General features: G+C 43.6%; 1 protein-coding gene across 9 annotated transcripts in view; it reads right to left on the reverse strand.

Moving 5' to 3' along the window:
- Window positions 1–21,349, reverse strand: part of BCAS1 (breast carcinoma amplified sequence 1) — a 125,361-nt gene extending 104,012 nt beyond the window's left edge. For 4 of the 9 annotated variants that reach the window (XM_031934689.1, XM_031934687.1, XM_031934688.1 and 1 more), the window contains exons 1-3: window positions 21,017–21,178; window positions 9,291–9,367; window positions 8,728–8,797 (exon numbers count right to left, since the gene is read on the reverse strand). In XM_031934689.1, coding sequence (XP_031790549.1) covers window positions 8,728–8,797; window positions 9,291–9,362 — 142 coding nt within the window. In that variant the 5' untranslated portion in view covers window positions 9,363–9,367; window positions 21,017–21,178. Of the gene's footprint in view, window positions 1–8,727; window positions 8,798–9,290; window positions 9,379–9,618; window positions 9,665–21,016 lie in introns of those variants that run through there. The other 5 variants (XM_023184141.2, XM_023184140.2, XM_023184142.2 and 2 more) reach the window with 3 other exon arrangements.
- Between the last annotated feature and the right edge of the window lie 1,407 nt (window positions 21,350–22,756).

The following is a 22,756-nucleotide window of genomic DNA, read 5'->3' on the forward strand; positions in this document are numbered from 1 at the left end:
CCTGGGTCTGTTATGCTATGCTTGAGAGGATATGGTTCCATTTCCGATCGCTGTAACAAATTACCCCAAATGCCCCAGCACAAATATATTACTCTTCTGAAGGTTGTTGGTCAAAAACGGGTCAGCGTCTAGAGGCTAAAGGGGAGAATCTATTTCCTTCTCTTCTCTAGTATCCAGAGGTCACCTATATTCCTTGGCTTGTGGCTGCATCTTCCAGCTTCCAGGCCAGCAGTGTAGCATCTTTAAGTCTGTCTCTGCCTGTGACATCTACACCCATAATCACACCTTTTCCTACTCCAACCTTCTGCCTCCCTCTTATGAAGACACTTATGATCACATTGAGTCCACCTGGATAATCCAGGATATCACCATCTCACATTCCTTAGTCACATCTGCAAAGTCCTTTTGCCATGTAAGGTCACATACTCATAGGTGCTGAAGATTAGACGTGAGCATTTGATGGGAGGAGGGGCACCATGCTGTGTGCTGGACTCTTAGCTATGATACTCTGTGGTCTCATATATGAAGAAATCGCATAAGTTGCACTCCCTAGTGTATGCAGTCTCAGTGGGGATGGTATGAATCCCGAGGGGGCGAAAATTGGTTCTGTGGGGGAGGATGAACAAAACTGATTCCTTTTATGTATAGAGCACAGATACAGTACATACGCAGATACATGTCAGTGATATTACAATTTCATGAATGGGATTCACTTAGCTCTTAATGCATTACCTCGTCTAGTCCTGGATGTCACCTGTGAGGCCAGCGTGTCATCCCCACTTGCCCACTTGCCTTCTTTGCCCTGGCCATCCACACTCTGCCTCCCCTTGCATCCCTCCCCAACACCTCAGCTCTGCTTGAGTGAGAAGATGACTCTGGGATCCCCCTTGAAAACATATGTACCTTTAAAAACTATGTTTTTGTTATTGAAGAACAAAATGTTAATTATATCACAGCAGCATTAGCTGTGCTCTCACCCAGCTTGGTTTTCCGCTAATACTAGCCATCTATCTCTTCAGGGGGGTCTTTTGCAAAGAAACAAATAGAAAACAACTATATTCTTAAGGTAGTAAAAAGCCTTTTAAGGTATTTCCTTCCCGGAATCTCTAGGCTTAGGCTTTCTCTTCTCTTTTTAGCTTTTGAGTGAAAAAGGTAAGGAGCAGCCGTCATTCTCCTTTCTTACTGGTGGGAAAGTGATTGTTGCATATTAATAGGGGTTGTGGCACTTCCGTGGTAATGTTTCATTAAATGGAACAGAGGATTCTCTTTCTAGGATGATTAATTTGGTCTGGCCTGACAGTGGTGTGTGGGACTAAATGTTCTGTCCTTTCTAAATGCCTGATCTCTGAGACATGGGAGATTGAGTTTCTCCTTCACAATCCACCAAAGTTTGCATGTGAACAAAACAGAGGATCTCTGCACGCCACAGGAAGGTGATGTGCTCAACTGCGAGGTGTGGTCCTACTTGAAGTTGTCTGATTCAATGAGATGCAATAAAGTCACATACCACACGTATTGGGGGGGAGGTCAAGAGGTACCAGGTGACAGTCTCCTGAGGTCTCCCTCTCCTCGGCAGTATATGGGAAGAATGGGCTGACAAAATAGCTAAGAGATGTCATCTCTTCACAAAACACCTCCCCATCACATTACTTTCTTTTGTGCAGACTCCTCCTGCCCGCAGTGATGAATTCAGAGGAAGTAAAGGAACTGGTTGAGCAGAAGACACCCTTTTAACATAGCAAATGATCTTTTCCCCCATTCTTTATTGAATTTATTTTCTTTTCTTTAGTTGATATGAGCTACTTTTGACTATGCTGATTTTTGTTGTTGTTGAGATGGATTCTCTCTCTGTCTTTTACTCTGGAGTATAGTGGCACGATCTCAGCTCACTGCAACATCCGCCTCCCCAGGTTCAAGAGATTCTCCTTCCTCAGCCCCCTGAGTATCTGGGATTACAGACGTGGGTCACCACGCCCAGCTAAGTTTTGCATTTTTAGTAGAGATGGGGTTTCACCATGTTGACCAGGCTGGTCTCGAACTCCCGACCTCAGGTGATCCACCCGTCTCGGCCTCCCAAAGTGCTGGGATTACAGGCGTGAGCCACTGTGCCTGGCCAACTATGCTGATTTTTAAAAAACTTAATTGTACCTTAACAGCATTTACAAAAATCAGACTTATCTGATTGAAGTATAATTTACATACAATAAACTCCACCAACTTTAATAGCACAATTCAGTACATTTTGACAAAATATGCAGTCATGTAACCTCCATCATGATGAAGATATAAAGCTTCTCCATCATTCCAAAGTTTCCTGATGTCCCTCTGCAGTGACTGCCTCAACTAGCCCCAGCCCCTGGCAACCACTGATCTACTTTCCATCACTACATTTGTGCCCTTTCTAGAATGTTATATACATGGAATCATATAGTATGTTGCCTTTTGTGTCTGGCTTCCTTTTCTTAGTATAATAATTTTGAGATTCATCCATGCTGTTGCATTGATCAGTAGTTCCTTCTTATTTATTGCTAAGGAGTATACCATCTGCTATAGCCTGAATATGTCCCCCAAAATTCATATGTTGAAACTTAATTATCATGTGATCATATTAAGAGGTGGGGCTTTAAGGAGGTGATTACGTTTAGAGGACAAAGACCACATAAATGGAATTATAGACTTTATAAAAGGACTTGAGGGAACTAGCTAGTCCCTTTCATGCCCTTCTGTCACTTCTGCCATATGAGGACACAGCATTCCTCCACTCTGGTGGGCACAGCAACAAGGTGCCATATTGGAAGTATAGAACAGGGCCCTCACCAGACACTGAACCTGCTGGTGCTTTGATCTTGGACTTCCCAGCCTCTAGAACTAAGAGAAATAAATTTCTACTCTTTATAAATTACCCGGTCTATGGTATTTTGTTATAGCAGCACAAACAGATCACGAGACCATTGTATGGATATACCCTAATTGGATTAACCGTTCTTCTAATGATAGATATTTTGCTCTAATACAAATAATTCTCCAGATATTTTTAGATTCAAATAAAATAACTATTTGAAAAGGATAGAGAAAAATTGAGGATACTAATTTAAACAATTGTATTTTGGCAGAACAAGCACATAAGCCTCTCACCCAAAGTTTGCCAGCAAACGTGCTGGTCTTAGTGGCATTGCAGGTAAATCACATGGTATGCTGCTTTAACATCATTAGCAACCTACTCCAAAATGGGACACTCAAATGACATCTAAAATTGGTGAGTTAAGCTAGAAACAGACCATAAGCAAAAACTGAGACATTTTGATTTTTCTTTCTTTTTTTTTTTTTTTTGAGACGGAGTCTTGCTCTGTCGCCCAGGCTGGAGTGCAGTGGCAGGATCTCGGCTCACTGCAAGCTCTGCCTCCCGGGTTTACGCCATTCTCCTGCCTCAGCCTCCCAAGTAGCTGGGACTACAGGCGCCCACCACCTTGCCCGGCTAGTTTTTTTGTATTTTTTAGTAGAGACGGGGTTTCACCGTGTTAGCCAGGATCTGGCTAGTCTCAATCTCCTGACCTCGTGATCCGCCCGCCTGGGCCTCCCAAAGTGCTGGGATTACAGGCTTGAGCCACCACGCCCAGCTTGATTTTTCAATATATCATTACTTAAGATGAATAATAATCCCAAGCTTTCAAGAAAGATCTCTAATCCACATGGATTGTATTACTTAATGTTTATTTGATATCAAATTCCCATGATGGCTTGCTGTTACTAAGAAAAAGCACTCTACGTGATACATTTCTTTCTAGGAGGATACAGAATGTAATTTCATGTTTTAGTTTAAAAGAGGTATTTTCCCTGACTGGTATCTCTCACATTGTATCCAAAGACAAATAAAAGACTTACAAAGCACAAGGGATATAGGAAAGACTAGTTTTAACTTTTGATTTTAAAGTTCCAAAAGATATGTTAAGCAGAAATAATACAGTTAACTTCAAACAGCAATGGCAGTCTTTAAGTCAATTGACATTAAATCTAAGACAGAATAACTTTCCTTATGTATTTACCACATGCCAGACACTGTTCTGAGAGTTTTAGGAGTATCAACTTATTTAAACCATACAACAACTTAGAAGTTTGCTCTTTTCATTATTATAATTCCCATTTTACAGATGATAGAACAAAGAAGCTCAGAAACCTGCCCAGGCTCACTTATTGGAGCCATGATTCAAATGTAGCATCCCAGCCTCTTTGGCTGTTTGGTTAGCCATGGTACCATTGCTGCTTCTAAATAAGCCTTCATAGGAAATATTGTTGGATGCCAGTTGTATTAGTCTGTTCTCATGCTATTAATAAAGACATACCCAAGACTGGGTAATTTGTAAAGGAAACAGGTTTAATGGACTCACAGCTCCACATGGCTAGGGAGACCTCACAATCATGGCAGATGACAAAGGAAGAGCAAAGGGATGTCTTACATGGCAGCAGGCAAGGGAGCATATGCAGAGGAACTCCCATTTATAAAACCATCAAATCTCATGAGACTTATTCACTATCATGAGAACAGCATGGGAAAAACACGCCCCTATGATTCAATTACCTCCCACTGGGTCCCTCCCATGACACGTGGGGCTTATGGGAGCTACAGTTGAAGATGAGATTTGGGTGGGGACACAGCCAAACTGTATCATCAATGAACTGTTTTAATTGTAATTTTTTTAAATAGGAAAAGTATAGATAAAAAGAAACCAACCAGTCACCTAGATTTCTATTTACATATTTTTCCAGTGACTTTTCTATATATATATATATACACATATATGTATACACCAACAGAGATCAATAGAAATGTGCATCAAAAGACATAGTCAAAGAATTCTCTCTGAAAGACAAAAAAAGGTCACTCAGAATTCCACTTTTATACCCCTCCAAACTGCACTGAAAATTGTAACTTAGCTAATAATCTTAGGAAAACAGCATGAGGACAACAATAAGCTTAAAAGCGGTAATCACTCTAAAGCAAGTTGCACAGGTTGAAGATGTAAATGAAGAACAGGCAAAATTGCTACGTCGGGATTAACTGGGACTCTTTACAAATTCTCGAGTAGTAGCTGAGGATGTTGAAAGCAAGACTGCCAGGTATGAGGGCGAGGTACAAATAACCCATGACTTGTAAATGTGTGTTTCTTTTCCCTTGTCATGTGCAGGTGTTCACACAGCAACTGCTATTTCAGACTGTTGTCCTAAGTTTCTCTTGCCTGTTTCCCTCCTTTCGGGAACATCTTTGTGATATACATACGTATATATGAAATATGCATACATATATGTATATCTCAAATATGTGCATATACCTATGTGAGATATACACATATGAGTTATACCTATACATATGTATATCTCATATATGTTAATACACATGCATATATATATATACACATATATAAAACATAAATATATTACAGGTGAGAGAGGAAAGAAAAGAGAGAGTGAGACGGAGGATAGAGAGAGACAGGCTTTCTCAATCCCAACAATTTTTCCCTATTCATTCCCTGCCCTTGCACTCCATATTAAATATAAGAGGAAATTGAAAACAACCCGATTAAAAACTGGGCCAAAATGAGAATGTAAACTGGCATAGTCATTATGGGAAATAGTATGGAAGTTCCTAAGAAAGTTAAAAAATAAAACTACTATATTAGTTTGTTTTCACACTGCTGATAAAGACATATCCGAGACTGGGAAGTAAAACAGATTGAATTGGACTTACAGATCCACATGACTGGGGAGGCCTCAGAATCATGGCGGGAGGTGAAAGGCACTTTTTTTTTTTTTTTTTTTTTTGAGACGGCATCTCGCTCTCTCATCCAGGCTGGAATGAAGTGGCGCGATCTCGGCTCACTGCAAGCTCCGCCTCCCGGGTTTACGTCATTCTCCTGCCTCACCCTCCCGAGTAGCTGGGACTACAGGCGCCCGCCACATCGCCCGGCTAGTTTTTTTTTTGTATTTTTTTAGTAGAGACGGGGTTTCACCGTGTTAGCCAGGATGGTCTCGATCTCCTGACCTCGTGATCCGCCCGTCATGGCCTCCCAAAGTGCTGGGATTACAGGCTTGAGCCACCGCGCCCGGCCAAAAGGCACTTCTTACATGGCAGTGGCAAGAGAAAATAAGGAAGATGCAGAAGTGGAAGCCCCTGATAAAACCATCAGATCTCATGAGACTTATTCACTACTATGAGAACAGTATGGGGGAAACTGCCCCCATGATTCAAATTATCTCCCACTGGGTCTCTCCCACAACACATAGGAATTATGGGAGTGCAATTAAAAATGAGATTTGGGTGGGGACACAGAGCAAAACCATATCAACTACCATATGATTCAGCAATCCACCTCTGGGTATATATCTAAAAAAATGAAAGCAGGGTAGCTGTAGTCCCAAGTTCATTGTAGCATTATTCACAATAGCCAAGATATGGGAACGACCTATGTGTTCATCAGTGGATGAATGGATAAATAAAATATATATATGGACACACACATATACATGTGTATAAATATACACACACACAATGGAATATTCAATCATGCAAAAGAAGGAAATATTGGCATTTGCAACGACATCGATGAACCTGGAGGACTTTATGATAAGTGAAAGGAGCTAGACACAGAAAGGCAAATACTATATGATCTCACTTACATGTGGAGTGTAAAAAAGTTGAATCCATAGAAGCAGAGAGTAAAATGGTGATTACCAGGGGCTGAGGTCCAGGGAAAATTTTGGTCAAAGGGTACATACTTTCACTTATAAGATGAATAAGTTGCATGGTCAATATAAGGTAATAATACTGTTTTGCTTACTTGAAATTTGCTAAGAGTATATTGTAAGGGTCCTCACCACACCCTACAACAAAAACAAAAAAGTAGCTATGTATGGTGAGGGATGTGATGACATTGACAATGGACATTGGAGACTCCAAAGAAGGGAGGGTGGGAGTGGAATGAGGGTTGAAAATTACCTATTGGGTACAATGTACACTACTCGGGTAACAGGTAGATTAAAAGCCCAGACTTTGCCACTATATAATCACATCCATGTAACCAAAAACCACTTTTACCCTAAAGCTATGAAATGTTTTTAAAAAGAACCTTCTACAGAGCCCCTAATAGTTCAGATTCTCAGTCCCCAACCTTACGGTGTTCTGAATAGCAGCTATGGGATGAGACTAGGCCATGGAAATTTTAATACATTCCCCAGGAAATTCTAAAACCTTTGGAACCAATGCTGTAATATACCTCCTTCATTACTCAGGAAAGGAAATCGAAGCCCAGAATCTTATATGTGAATCAAAACACCCATAACCATAATATGATAATGATAGAAGCACTTATTATCTGTCAGGCACTGTAGTATGTGCTTTCATTATATCAGATGCTTATGCTATAGGTACTGTTATTATTTCCACTGTATGGATGAGGAGCCAGAGGTTCAGAGAGGTTATGTAACTTGCTCAAGGTCACACAGCTAGTAGGTGGCAAAGCCAGCAGTCTGATTGCAGAGTTCTTATCCTCAACTACTGGGCTGTACTACCTCTTCTTATATAATTTATATGTATCTGTCACATAGTAGAACCTGACCACCCTGAAAGCATTGAATATATAGTCTTATACTCCAGGATAAACTCAAATAGGTAAATATATGCCTCATTTTTAACACTGCCCTCATGTGGACAAAATTCTGTTGTCTTGTATAATTTACCAGTTTCGGAGGAATTCGTAAGTGCTGATAATGGCAGAGGCTGTGCACATTTTGGGGAAAGAAATATATGAAATATCGCTGGGGACCATGTTAAATGTTTAATAAATAACCTCCTTTAATCCTCATAGCAATTCTCTGAGGTAGGTACTTTTATCCTCATTTTACAGATGAGAAAACTGAGGCTGAGAAAAGCAGATGTCTTGTTCCAGGTCACACAGCCAGTAATCTGCAGGGCAGGGATTGCAACCTAGGTCTGCCAATCTTCATGTCTTCACTCTATTGCTTTTATCTTATCTGCTGTGACTCCTCAGTCTCCCCCAGCTGTCACACATACTCAGGAGAAATCCATTGTTATGGCTGAATCATATCGCCCCCAAAGTTGCTGAAGTCCTAACCCCCTGTGAATGTGACCTTAGTTGGAAACAGAATCTTTGCAGATGATCAAGTTAAGGTGAGGTTATTAGAGTGGGCCGTAATCCAGCATGACTGTTTTCATATGATGAAGGGGAAATGTAGACAGAAAAAGTACAGTAAATACATAATATTACAATCTCATGCCACCACTAAGTGTATGAGGTCCATCATCGACTAAGCTATCATTATGCAGCGTATGACTGTGTCTATTGAGCACAGCTCTGGACCTATTGCTGTGCCAGGCACTAGGGTTACAGCATAGAGGGAAGATGGCATGAAGATGCAGGGAGAAGATGGCCATCCACAAGCCGATGAGAGTGGCATGTGGTCCTGATGATCCTCAGAAGGAACCACTTCTGCTGAGAACTTTATTTTGAACTTTTGGCCTTCAGCACTATGAGATAATACATTTCTGTTGTTTAAGCCACCCGTGCATGGTAGCCCAAGGAACAAATGCAAGCGTTTTCAAAGTGAACCTGCGGCTTCAACCCTCTCATTTTTTTTTCACCATAAACAGCATCTGCAGACCCTCCTTCCCCATGAGAGGATAGCTGCCCTTCCCAGAGTGCCCTTCCCACTGACCTTCCTCGAAGTGCTGAACTGTGTGGGTCGACATCACCACCGGAACCCCATTCTGAGCAGACACGTTGTCCTGAAACAGACCACGTGACATTGTGAGACAAATCTTGGGGGGCAAAATCAGAAGAACTCAAGGAAGAACCTCGAAGATACAAGGATGTCTCACAAAAATTAAACTTAACTTAAAGGCTGTGTTTCTAGAAGCTCCGCAGCTTTCTATCACACCTCGGAGAACCAAAATAACTCACTCCAAGAGTGGACTCCAGTTATTATGAGAGCACACCATGGTGCCTCAGCTCAGGGGATCCCACCCACACAGGAAGCTCTGACCCCTCGCACGGAGGGGACCCCAGGCTCAAATGGGCACTTGTTAAGTCAGGGGTGGAGCACAAATTTAATATGCTGATTCTGAAACCTTTTAGGTTATCCTCACTCCACTATCTTGCACACACAGACACAATCAATCAGCAGCCAGGACTGTTTAGTCAACACAGTTGTCAAATACAGGAAGTTCATTTTTTTTTTTTTTTTTCCTGCTGATGCCCCTTTAATGGTTACTACACTACCTTGTAAATCTCTGCTTCTGGTTCATTCTCTTGGTCTTCAACTCTTTGGGGAACGCTCATTTGGTTACCCATCGCTCCTATAATGGAGAGAAAGAGAGGAAGAGAGAAAGAAATCAAAACCAAACGAAGCTACATGTGATACTAAGGTGCAGAGGCCTGGCAAGTTGCCCATGGCTGTATTATCATCAGCTGAGATCAGAACAAATTGCTTGTATTAGTCTGTTCTCACACTGCTATGAGGAAATACCCGAGACTGGGTAATTTATAAAGAAAAGAGGTTGAATTGACTCATGGTTCCGCATGGCTGGGGAGGCCTCAGGAAACTTACAATCATGGCAGAGGGCACCTCTTCACAGGGTACCAGGAGAATGAGTGCGAGCTGGGGAAATGCCAGATGCTTATAAAACCATCAGATCTCGTGAGACTCACTCAGTATCACGAGAACAGCATGGAGGAAACTGCCCCAGTGATCCAATTATCTCCACCTGGTCCCACCCTTGACGTGGGGATTATGAGGATTTACAATTCAAGATAAGATTTTGTGTAGATACACAGCTCAACTATATCATTGCTTATATTTATTTTGGGGAATAGAAATGAGATTTTGTACTCATCTATTCAAAAGAATTAAAGTTAAATGCAGTCATAATTTTCAGTTGCATTTCACTGATAGGGGAAAATAGTTATCATTATGAAAAGTGTATTCAGTGTAGATAGCATTTTTTTCTCTCTTAGCTAGTCACAGCTATTAAGATTTTAGAATGAGGGTAATTGAAATAATAATTTTTAGCTTTTTCTGATTCTCAAACTAAATTAATTCCCCTATTAAAAGCTTTTACACTACTGCCTTTTTTTTTTCATAGCATTTAGCAGGTTTTGTAATTATATACTTACATGGGTATATCTTCATGCTTTCATTGATTTAACACATATGGTCATGCGTCACTCAAGGGGGAGGAAATGTTCTGAGAAATGCGTCGTTAGACGATTTCATGGTTGTGCGAACATCATAGATGGTATAGCCTACTACACACCTAGGCTGTATGGTATAGCCTATTGTTCCTAGGCCACTAACCTGCACAGCATGTGACTGCATTGAACACTTGGGGAAACTGTGACACACTGGGAAGTATTTGTGTACCTAAACATATCGAAACAGAAAAAGTACAGTAAATACATAATATTACAATCTCATGCCACCACTAAGTGTATGAGGTCCATCATTGACTAAGCTATCATTATGCAGCGTATGACTGTGTCTATTGAGCACAGCTCTGGACCTATTGCTGTGCCAGGCACTAGGGTTACAGCTGTGAATTAAACAGGCAAGGCCCTCTGACTTCATGGAGCTGAAATATGGTACACAGGGAGGGAGTTAACATATGAACAATAAATCCACAAATGAGGTCATTTCTGAGAGTTCAAGGCAGCATGGCACAGTGGTTATGGGCACAGACTCTAGAGCAAGACTGCCTGGGCATGAATCCTCTCTCTGCCCCTTGTGGCTGTGTGTCCTTGGGAGAGTTAATTAGCCTCTCTGTGCCTCATAAGACTGCTATAAGGACGCAATGAGTTAATGCTTGTGACCTGGTTAGAACAATGTCTAGCTCATGTTAAGCAAAACATATGTGCCTATTAAACAAAAACGCATAGGGTTCTAAGTTGTGAATAAAAGTAATTTTTTTTTGAGATAGAGTCTCTCTCTGTCACCCAGGCTGGAGTGCAGTGGTTCAATCTCAGCTCACTGCAACCTCCGCCTCCTGGGTTTAAACGATTCTCCTGCCTCAGCCTCCTGAGTAGCTGGGATGACAGGTGCGTGGCACAACACCCGGCTATGTTTTTTTTGTATTTTTAGTAGAGACGGGGTTTCACCATGTTGGCCAGGCTGGTCTCGAATGCCTGGCCTCATGTGATCCACCTGCCTTGGCCTCCCAAAGTGCTGGGATTACAGGCGTGAGCCACCGCGCCCCGTCGAATAAAAGTAATTAATAACATCACGTGAGATGGGATCATATGGAAGATGGCAGGCTGTGGCAATGCTGGGTAGGATGGTTCTGAAATGACCATTAGTGTGGTTATTGTCTCATAGGTGAAGGGCAAAGTTGAGTATTTATGTCTCCCTTCCAAAAGAAATGGTAAGCACCCTGAGGTCAAAGGCAGTGTCTACCTTCACCCAATTTTGTATCTCCTAATCTTAGCAGTGTGTTTGCATTTACTGGGAGCTCAATTATTATTAGTCAATGGAGGGAATAACCATTGATAACATCTCTCACATATGAGGCACAGACCTAGGTACATAACCACATCATCACCAAACCTCTGAAGAGCTTTGTTATAATGATGATGATAACAGGAAATCATTACTTAGCACGTTCTCAATTCCAAGCTCTAATTTCTGAGTGCTTCACCTGTATTGTCTCATGTAGTCCTATAGCGTTCCTGTGAGATAGAGGTATCATGATTTCATTCTTCATATGAGGAAGCCGAAACTCAAGGGAGTTAAATTATTTTCCAAAGGTCACCCAGTTAATGAGCAAGTTTCAAACACAGTCTGGCTGTGCTCCTGACCACCGGAATGTTCTGCATATTACTAGCTTTCCTTAAAAAGGAGGAATGGAGCCTCCAAGACTCACCAAGGGCAAACATCCAGGAACTGACTCCTAATATATCCGATCCCTACGCAAGAACCCTTGCAGCCACTCCAAAGGCCTGCTGTCTTGCCACCTAAAGTTCTTTTGCACACATAATTCCAATGTAGCCCATCTCCAAAGACCTAGCTTCTGGCTTATCTGCTCCAGTGGCTCTTGGAATAAAAATTAGGACTTTTGATTTCTGGCTGAAAGGAGCCAATGAGTCACCAGGATTCTTGTGGATCTCTCGCCTTTGGTGTGAGTTTATACTCCCTGGTGGTAGATGCATTGAGCAATTGGATATTGAGGAGGCCAGACAAAGGGTCGTGGATCTCACCGTGTGTTCTCTTGCAGGAATTTAATATGTAACCAAATCTGGGGATTTTGTATGTCTTCTGATCATACCACATGATAAAGCTGAGCACTGCTAAAACATATAGGACACTTGTTGTTTTGTACTATTTTCTATTTATAAAAATCCATGACTCACACACTTGCCTCAGATCATTGCTTCTGTCTGTTAATGGGACAATAACATTGAATCCTCAAGACCAGGGTTGGCAAAGAACAGCAGAGGCCAGATTCAGCTCACTGCCTGTTTTGGTAGGCCAGTGAGCTAAAAATGAGTTTTAAATTTATAAATGGTTGGAAAAAAAATCAGAAGAATCATAGAATGTGACACATGAAAATTATATGAAAGTCAAATCTCAGCATCCATAAATAAAGTTTTGTTGGAAGATAGCCATGCCCTTTTATTTATATATTGTCTGTGATGGCTTTCATGCTATAATGACGGGGCTGAGTACTTGCAACAGAGACCTATGGCCTGCAAAGCCTAAAATATTTACTATCTGGCTCTTTACAGAAAGTTTACCAGGATTTGAACCTACTATGTATAAAAACAATGACAACTCTAAAAAATCGTAGAAATGATAGAGTAATAACAATAACAACATTTGGTGAGTGCTTACCATCTGTTGAGAAACTGTTCTAGGAGCTTTATTTGCAGTAAAACTAATTTGCTCTTTGCAGCAATTCAACAAGGCAGAGGTATTGTTATTATTTCAATTTCGCTGGTGTGGAAACTGAAGCATGCAGGTCAAATGTCTTGGTCAAGGATACACACAAACACGTTCATAAATGCACATGCGAGAATATATATACACAAAGTATCTACCTAAATTCAGCTTTTAACAGGTTTTAAAATTATTTTAACAGTAGGTTTACAAGCTTTATTTTAAAGCTCTTCCTATTTAATGTAAATTCAATCCTAACAGAGCTACTTTTAATCAACGCTTGAGGTTATGAAAAATCTTGGAGCTGGAAGATGTGTGGTGTATGGAAGTAGGAGAGAAGCTTTTTCTTCTCACAGAGTTGGGGTTACATTATTCTGATGATTGCACATCCTAAGTAGCCTCTCGGCCACTTCAAGGTGAAGGGGACTGAAAGAAGGAAAATCTAACGGCATGTCGTTTTCAGTGATAACCTGGATTCAGATATTGTCACTTTCCACCAGCAGTTATAATGCATGTGTTGCTAAATTGCTCCTGCCTGTCCGTCAACCTTTTAAGGAACAGGATTTATCTGGGTGGGACAAAAGCAAAAGGTTACTGCCATCTGTTGGCTGACGTCAATATTAGCAGAAATGAATTTATTCAGACTACAGGACTAGGTCGAAACAACTGGGAAGACTGAAAGAAGCATTTTGATGTTTTGCAATGAAGTCTTCTGTTAACAGTTGGCAAGAAGATGGCAGCTCCTTCAGTGCCCCAAAGGTCCTGGAACTCGCAATAATGATACCATATATGACTTGTATGAAGAGCTTGCCGCGTGCCAGCCCAGCGCTGAAGCTCTGTGTAGACGCCAGTGTAGCACACGGGATAGGAATGTGGGCTCTGGAGTTTGGAATCTCCGAGCATGACTGAGCCTCGCTGGGCCTCAGTTTCCTCATCTGTAAAAATCGGGATAATTATAGCCTCCATCTCAAGGGGCTGGTATGAGAATCAAACCAGTGAATAGAAGCAAAGTGCCCTGAACAGGGCCTGGCACATAACGAGCATTGCGCAAGTGTTAGCATGAGTAGGACTCTCCCCCATATGATCTTTGCTCTTTGAAGCCCGTTTCTCCCACAGGTGCCTGGTAGTGAGACTCTACTGAGGAATCCGGCAACATTTCTGATTCCCGTGATCCTCTCACCAAAAAGTCAAGTTGGGGCCCTGGAATTTGTATTTTTAGCAAATGCCCCAGCGATTCTCACAGTATGAAAAACACTGTGATGGTAAAACCATCTTCAAGGCTTTTCCAGGAACGAGGATGTTCTAGGACACGGGACTCTTTATGTTATAACTGGAAAACCCTGGGCAGACCAGAATGACTTACGTGGAGACTTTTTTTTTTTTAATCCCCGCTTAATAGATGGGGAAACTGAGGCTCAAGGCAGTTCAGACAGTAATTTTAGTCTGTAATAGTTTTCTCCCATTTCCCAGAAAGAGAAAAATAAATCACATAGAGTTTTTCATGATAAACATACAATCGAAAGAGCTAGCTTTCATTTTTGAAAAAGAAAAAGTTTGAATGGGGTGTTAAAATGCCCTTTCTTTCATGAACTGATTATATTCGTCTTTGTAACCTTATTTGACACTAAACATACTAAGCTCTGGTGGGTGGAGGGGTGTTGTTATTGAAATTAGGCTTGTGTTTGAGGGTTTGGCACTTTGCCACTGGGGGTTGATTGTGGGGGATCAGATGAGAAAGCCCCTCCACTTCCCTGCCTCCTGCCTGTGTCCTGGAGGCCCATCCCCAGAGTCCCCAGATGGGGCTGCACGTGAGAACCTCCCGCAGAGTTCTGAGATCTCCATGCCCAGGCCCCAGCCAGACCGAGGACAGCAGATTCTCTGGGGTGGGGCCGGGCATCGAAGTACTTTCAAGATCTCTAGGTGGTTTCCATGGCTGAGAGCCCCTGTTTTGGATATTTCTGGGGTGAGAGAACGAGTGTCTCCTGGGGTCAGAACTCTCCTGGCTGCTGCCTACCCTGACCTAGACAGCCAGGCCCAGGGATTCTCAGACTGAGGAATAGCTCAGGCTTCGGGGTCCACAGACCAGCATCACCCAGGCATCTGAATACACTCACAACCTTTCTAGGGGCACTGCTTTGCTGGTGCACTGTTTTGTCAGCTTGCAAATCAAGAGAACTGTCCTGGGCCTCCAGCTTCCCTTCCTCCAGAACTGGCGGGCGGAGCAGGCTTTCCAGCTGGTTGTTCAGAAGCAAGCCCACATGCCCCGCAGAAGCTGCCCGAGTCGAGCGGTCACACCCTCCTGCATGTCTAGGGCTCCCCTCTCTCCTCTTGAGAACAAGAACTCTGCAGTGAGACAGCCCTCCGTAAAATCCCACCATCGTGGGGTTTTGGGCAAAGCACTTGACCCCTCTGAATGTATCTTTCTTGTGGAAAATGACAGTATTCATAATGGTGACAATAATAAACACATTCGGAGTGTTTTCTCTGTGCTGAGCAGTTCTGATTTGCATATATTTGCTTATCTTGGTCCTCCCAACAACCCTCCGGGTTAGGTACTTTTATTTTCCCAGTTGTCTGCTGAGAAACCGGGGCACAGAGGTTGAGGCATGTCCTGATACATCGTGGTACCGTGGGGAGGGGTAAATGTGATGGGAAAGTGCCTGGCAGGGCACGCACCTAGTAGGTGTTAGTGATATACATGTCCCAAACTCAACTCATGATGGTTCGACTGACACTATCTCAACTTTATGATAAGTATCTATCTATCTATCTATCTATCTATCTATCTATCTATCTATCTACCATATAATTTATCTATCTCACACACACACTATAGATATAGATATCATATTTACAATGTCTAGGGTATTTTATTTTGGTCCCAATTTTCCAGGACCGTATATCTATATTTCGTATTTTGGATCTTGTCCTATTCCTTGATGACTTACATTGCTTTGCTAAATGCGTTCTCTTTGGAAATATGCTGTTCTTTGTTTCTCCCTGACAATAAGTGGAGCACAGTGCTTCTGGAGCCAGGAGCGATTTCTGCCCCCAAGGGGCATTTGGAAATGCCCGCATGCAGTTTTGATTGTCACGGTTCAGCTTTGGGGGGCGTGCACTGGCATCCGGTGTGTAGAGGCTGGGGATCGTGCTACATACCCTGCAATGCCCAGGACTGCCCCCTTCCCCCAGTAAGAATTGCCTGCTTTGCTAAGGGTCGCTTGTGCTGATATTGAGAAACCCTGGTCTAGCACCCGGACTTGGGGATTTTCTCCTCATGTTGATAGCCAGGTGTCACCTAGGGATCTGCATTTCTGAAAAGCATGTGAGCAAATTCATCAGTGGTGGTGAAATAGCGCAAGCCCTCTGCGTGGGCTCCCCTCTGGCTCACACTGGCCGTGTGCGTAAGCCCGGGCTCCTTGTCTGAGGAGTGAGGGGTGGGAGGAAGGACCATAATAGATTCCTTGCATGGAGCTCCGGTGAAGATTAGAAGGGTGTGGCCCACGTGTTGTATAACTGGGTGGCTGGTGCACAGCAGTTGAGGAATAGAGATAAGCTGTCAGTATAAGCAGTAAATAAAATGCGCCATACATTAGCAGTAATAATACCTAACATTTCTGTAGTGCCTACCTTATGCCAGGCATTGCTCTGAACGCGTCTCTATGTTAACTCTCTACATCCTCATCGGAACCCTATGAGGCAGGTATTTTTATTGTTCCCATTTTACAGATGCAGAACCTGAGCCCAGGGTACTTAAGCTCCTCACTTAAGATCATGCTATGGATTCGTGTTGGATTCGTGTTGAAGCCCTAACGTGCAATATGACTGCACTCGGAAATATGGCTTCTAAGGAACCGAGGCTAAATGAAATCAGAAGGGTGGACCTTGATCTGATAGAATTAGTGTCATTATAAAAAGAGACATCAAAGAGCACTTTCTCTCTCTCTCAACGGTGTGAGGACACAGCAAGAAGGCAGCTGTTGGCTAGCCAGGAAGAGTGGTCTCACCAAGAATGCATCAGCCAGAACCTTGATCTTGGACTTCCAGCCTCCAGAACTATGAGAAAACAAATGACTGTTGTTTAAGCCACCTAGTCTATGGTATTTTGGTTACCGCAGCCCAAGCTGACTAATACAGATCATCTTCTAGTAAGTGGGAGAATCAGGACTTAAACCTCGCAAACTCAAGTCGAGAGTTTAGACTCTTTAACTTTCTACTTTCTATACTTTATACTATCTCTTCTGCTGTATAATTGATGTTGTAATTTTATGAACTATTTATATGTAATACAATAGAACATGGAATATAAAATATTTCCTGTATATTCATTCTTGAAACGAGAAAATTATAACTAGGCAAGAAATATATATGGTACAATCTAAAGTGAGGATTAGGCCGGGCGCTGTGGCTCATGCCTGTAATCCCAGCACTTTGGGAGGCTGAGGTGGGTGGATCACTTGAGGTCAGGAGTTCGAGACCATCCTGGCCAACATGGCACAACCCTGTCTCTGCTAAAAATACAAAAATTAGCCAGATGTGGAAGCATAATGCCTGTAATCCCAGCTATTCGGGAGACTGAGGCAGGAGAATCGCTTGAAACCAGGAGGTGGAGGTTGCAGTGAGCTGAGATCGCACCACTGCATTCCAGCCTGAACGACAGAACAAGACTCTGTCTCAATAAATAAATAAATAAAACAAAGTGAGGATTGAATAATTGAAGAGTCATTGATAATCACTGTCAGGATATAGCACCAGGGCTTGGCAGTACTCAGGTAAGTAAATGTTAGTTATTGCTAATGTTATTCATTTATCTTATTATTGTTATAATTGAGTTAGCTCTGTGTTCTGATCCATGAGTGAATTGGCCTCCTGGAAGCTGCTCTCAAATCCCTCCTCTTCTACGCAGTGATAGATGTTCCATGTTGCCTCCTTGTAGTTACAGATTAACAATAGGCCCTCCTCCTGGAAACAGGCCAAACACCAAACCCCATGAAAGCTGGCCTGGAGAAAGCACTTCTGAAATGTCATCGCCAGCAGGCAGCTAGATGACTGTTAAATGGAAGGGGGAGTGGCTTTGAAGGGTGGAATGGTGACAGAATTAGTCACCAAGTAAACAAGCAACACCTTCGATCAATGCAATGGAATGTAGGTAACCCAGAGGCCCTCCTCATCTCTCAGCTGAGGGTGATGCCTACATGGTGAGGCTGGCACATCCAGCAGAACCAGCCCTCTGCCCCCAAGGTCAGTAAAGACCTTGCAGGAGGAAAGAACAGACCTGCTTTGCCTGCCCCACAGTCCTGCAGCTCCTTGTGTGTGCCCGCACGGTGCTAGGAACACAGTAGCTGTTATCAGGAGTGCCATGTACAGTGCCACAGGTTGCCTCCTGCACAAGGGGACACAGGCAACTGAAATCCAGTCCTCACTGTACTGCTCAAGCCCTGATTCCTGGTATGGGACTTTGTGGGTCTGGGGGCAGGGGTGCCTTTATCGAAATCACCTTGGGTGTTTTAGGGCTGCTTGGTGATTGAGGTTTTGCTCTTGGAGTACTTAATTATGTTTGCACAAATGGGCGGTAATCCTAAAAATCTTGGAGCTCACTCTCATAGTCTTCTTACTGCACCAAACATTTTTAAATGCATGATAATCGCAGGTAATGTTAATTGGAGGCTTACTATGTGCCAGGCAGCACCAGGGTGAGTATAGCAGGGCACAAAATGCAGGAAGGCAACCGTCTCTGGTGCAGAATCGGCAACAGAGAGTGAGCACCTCCCTGCATTTTATCTCCCGGGTGCTCGCTGGCTTCACCCTTGCCCTGACCTTGGTGCCGGGCACTTCACACACATTGTCTCCTTTTCCCTTGCAGAATCCCATTATTCCCTGATTGCACAGACAAAGAAACCATGGCTGAGCAATGCATCCCCTCATCTCACGAATGTCACCTCCACGAGGGTAGGCACCTTGCTAGTCCTACCTGCTCAAGAGTAGCAGTCAGAAAGCTACAGAGAGGCACACCTGGGGTTTGAACCTGGGTCCACGTGACTCAGGCACTTAAATCCTGAACTGCTTCATGGCAGGGCACTTGGCTTGAAGAGAAGCTGCAGACACAGAGAGAATCAACTCACATCTAATACTCGAGCAGGACAGATGGGCCTGCATGGTGCAAATGTCTCCTGCCCCCAACCCGAAGCCTTTTTCAGTTCTTCTCCCTCCACATCTCTTGTCATGGTAAAGCAGGCAGAACCCATGGGCTTTAATGGGCCCATTGCTTTTCCCAAAGTCCATGCCTTTTTCCTAAAATCAAAACCCAGAAGGGTCCCAGAACTTTTTGGAAAAAAAGAATCTTCTCTGATTTGGGACATTGGTTTGTTCGCCCACCCTTGCTTAAATGAAAAGCTACTTTAGCATGTCCCGCCCCGTCTGTCATCTTTATTTAGGAGCAAGCACCCTCTACAGACCCTGAGTATATACATCCAGGACCTGAAGCCGCTGTCATCGGCTCAGGATCCCCACAAGGCTAAGGTCATCAGACCCTGGATTTGCGGGGAGCAATGTAAGGGATGCCAAAAAGCTCAGTCATGGAGATGAATAGTATTTTAACATGAAATCTATGAAAATCAAAATTAACGCTGTTCCTGATCTTATCTTTCCCTAACATGTTCATAGTTTGTTCATCATGGTTGTCTTGCCACTAATTCTGACTTTTAAAAATGTTGCGTGGGCCGGGCGCGGTGGCTCACGCCTGTAATCCCAGCACTTTGGGAGGCCAAGGGGGTGGATCACGAGGTCAGGAGATCGAGACCATCCTGGCCAACACGGTGAAACCCCGTCTCTACTGAAAATACAAAAAAAAAATTAGCTGGGCATGGTGGCAGGCGCCTATAGTCCCAGCTTCTAGGGAGGCTGAGGCAGGAGAATGGCGTGAACCCAGGAGGCGGCGGAGCTTGCAGTGAGCGGAGATTGCGCCACTGCACTCCAGCCTGGGCGACAGAGTGAGACTCGATCTCAAAAAAAAAAAAAAAAAAAAAGTTGTGTTAACATACCATTTATCTCCATGACAGAGTTTTTGGGCATCCCTTAAATTTCGGGCCCAAGGTAAGAGTCTCACTGGCTGCACCCTCATCCCAGGCCCGACTGGACTTCAGTTCCACAGCGTCCTTTCCACGAGACCTTGGAACCAGGTCCGGGTCCCTCTTCACCCAGCCTCATGTTCCTAGTTGTAAAATGGAGACAATGGTAACAGCAAAAACAAGAACCACAGCTAAGAGTTACTAACTGCATAGGTATTTACGTGCAGTAGTCCTCTCAGCCCTTTGATCTCAGCACTGTTATTAGGTTCATTTCACAGATGAGGAAACTGAGGCCCAGAGGGCTGAGGGAACCTGCTCCAGGGCACCCAGCCAGCCCAGGGTGGAGCTGGGGCTGGCATCCGGCGGTGTGGCTCCAGCGCACCCGCATTCTAATCGCAGTGACTCTTCCGGGCAGGAAACTGGTTCACAGGGAGATGTGAACAGCAGAGGGAGATGTGAACAGCAGAGGGAGATGTGAACAGCAGAGGTCCTGCAGCTGGGATTTGAATCAGCAGCTGACTCACAGGGTGGTCTTGAGCGTGAAATAAGATTCACAAAAGGCAGTCCACAAGTCCTTTTTCCTGTCTCCCTACTTCTTTAGGCAATGCCTAAGGTGAAGGCTCAGATTCCACTCAGCGATGGGGGATTCTTGCCCTGATGGATCCCCAAATCACACAGCCTATCCCTCCATCCACTGACTTCTCCCCAAGTCCTGTGCTTGAAAAGACCCTCAATGGTTCCACCAAATAGGAGCTATTTATGTGGCTATGCACCTGACACTGACCACATTGTCATTTGCTCCTTGTAAAGCTAAGAACTTTGAGATGAGTGCCATCTTTGGGTCTGTTTCACAGATAGCGAAACTGAGGCTTACACACATCCAAGGCCACACAGTGAAGAGAAGGCAGAGCTGGGATCAAATTTGAGCCTCTCTGACCCCAGCCTCTATATGACACCGTCTACCACTAACAGCAAACTCTCCAGCCATGCCTAAAGGATCTGAAAGCAGTTACCTGCTGAACCCCTGTGGGAGTATCTTCAGTTTCCTGGTGTCACCCGGAGCTGCTCCTGCACAGGGTCCTGGGTCTCCAGTGCGTGCTGCCCAGTGCCGAGCTGTTGCTGGAGCCCGGCTCCCTGCACTTTGCTTCCTTGTGCAGAGCCTGCTGGCTGAATACACAGAGCAGGGCAAACACAAGCCTGGGTGGAGTCCTCCGTTCTCCGCCGACCGTCCTGCAGAAACAGGTTTTCTTCCTGATGTGGGGCTGCCCTCCCAACTCCAATAAAAACTGAGCACCTGACTCCTCTGGCATTCATGCCTCCCTGGCACCCCAAGTATTCTACCCAGTGCCCCTCACCCACTGAGGCTGCCGGGTTGACCTGGGTAGGCAGTTTCCTTCCCCAGTAACTGTGGGTCATGGTCAGAGCAGGGAAAACACATTCTGTGAGATTTTGCAGTTCTGTCTGCCTTTTACCTTCATTTACTTCAGAACGCCACCTCCACCACCACCTAACCACCTAACTGGAAGGAAATAGCTTCTCATCCACTCAACTACCCCTAGTCATGTAAACCTTACTCCCAGAGGGGTTTGGACACCAGAAATTAGGTAACCTCAGGGTGGTTTACTGCTCTGGAGACATACCATGATGTTGGAAAGGGCATGCTTTTTCTTTGCAGGCCAGAAATTCGACAGACTATGCAATTTATTTAATTCAAGTTTAGAGTGTCTTACAAGGACATATACAATAGATTATGACAGCATGAAATAGCATGTAGCAAAAGAAAATAGAAGAACAAAATTTGGAACATCAAATGAGAACAGGATTGAAAATAAATGCGCATGTTGATTTATAGACTTGCTATGAAGGGTTTGCAGATATGACTTTGAGCTTCCTAACAGCCAATGCAAGAAAGGAAATATGATAAGTTACACTACTTGGTGCTCTGAATGGAAAAGGCATTCAAGAGAATTGCAAAGCAATAATTATTGTGGTTCTATTCAACAATATACTCAGCTTAACCCCTATCACGAGTACTTGTCGAGCACCAGGCTATATGTAAGCCTGAGTTTAGAGAGGTGAGTAAAAGATGCTGGGTGTCTACCCTTCTTGTGCTCAGTGTCATTGAACATAGAATCCTGTAAATATAAACATAGAATTACAGGGTGTGATCCTTATTATAAAAGAAAAGCCAAGGCAGCTAAGAGAGAGAAATAAAGCTGGGGAAGGCCTCTTTCAGAAATCAACATTTAAGAAAAAAAAATACTATTTAAATAGATGCTGAATACACAACCAGGCACACCATAATTAGGGCTGTAAACTCAATTCCAGCTCAGCACTGTACATGTCAATCTGGAATATAGTAAACCCAATTATTAAGCAGCTGCCATGCACACACTAAGTGCTGACTCAAGCCTGGAGGCTCAGGAGCTTGGGCTCTGGCCTGGGGTTGAGACAAACAAGGGCTCAGATCTTGATTCTTACTGATCTGCTGTGGGATTACGAGCAAGCTACTGTGCTTCCATAAGTCTCTGTCAGCCCCCTCGGCTGTGTGCTCCTTTGTGATTATTTTGCATCTATTCTTGTATCTCCAACTCCTAGCACCCTGCAAAACGAGGATGGGAATCCCTCCATGATAGAGTAGGTACTCTGCAACTCCTGGCTGATTGGACTTGTTCTTTTTTTTTTTTTTTTTTTTTGATGGAGTCTTGCTCTGTCACCCAGACTGGAGTGCAGTGGTGCTATCTCAGCTTATT

Source organism: Piliocolobus tephrosceles, chromosome 20, assembly GCF_002776525.5.
Source record: "Piliocolobus tephrosceles isolate RC106 chromosome 20, ASM277652v3, whole genome shotgun sequence".
Classification (NCBI taxonomy): Eukaryota; Metazoa; Chordata; class Mammalia; order Primates; family Cercopithecidae; genus Piliocolobus; species Piliocolobus tephrosceles.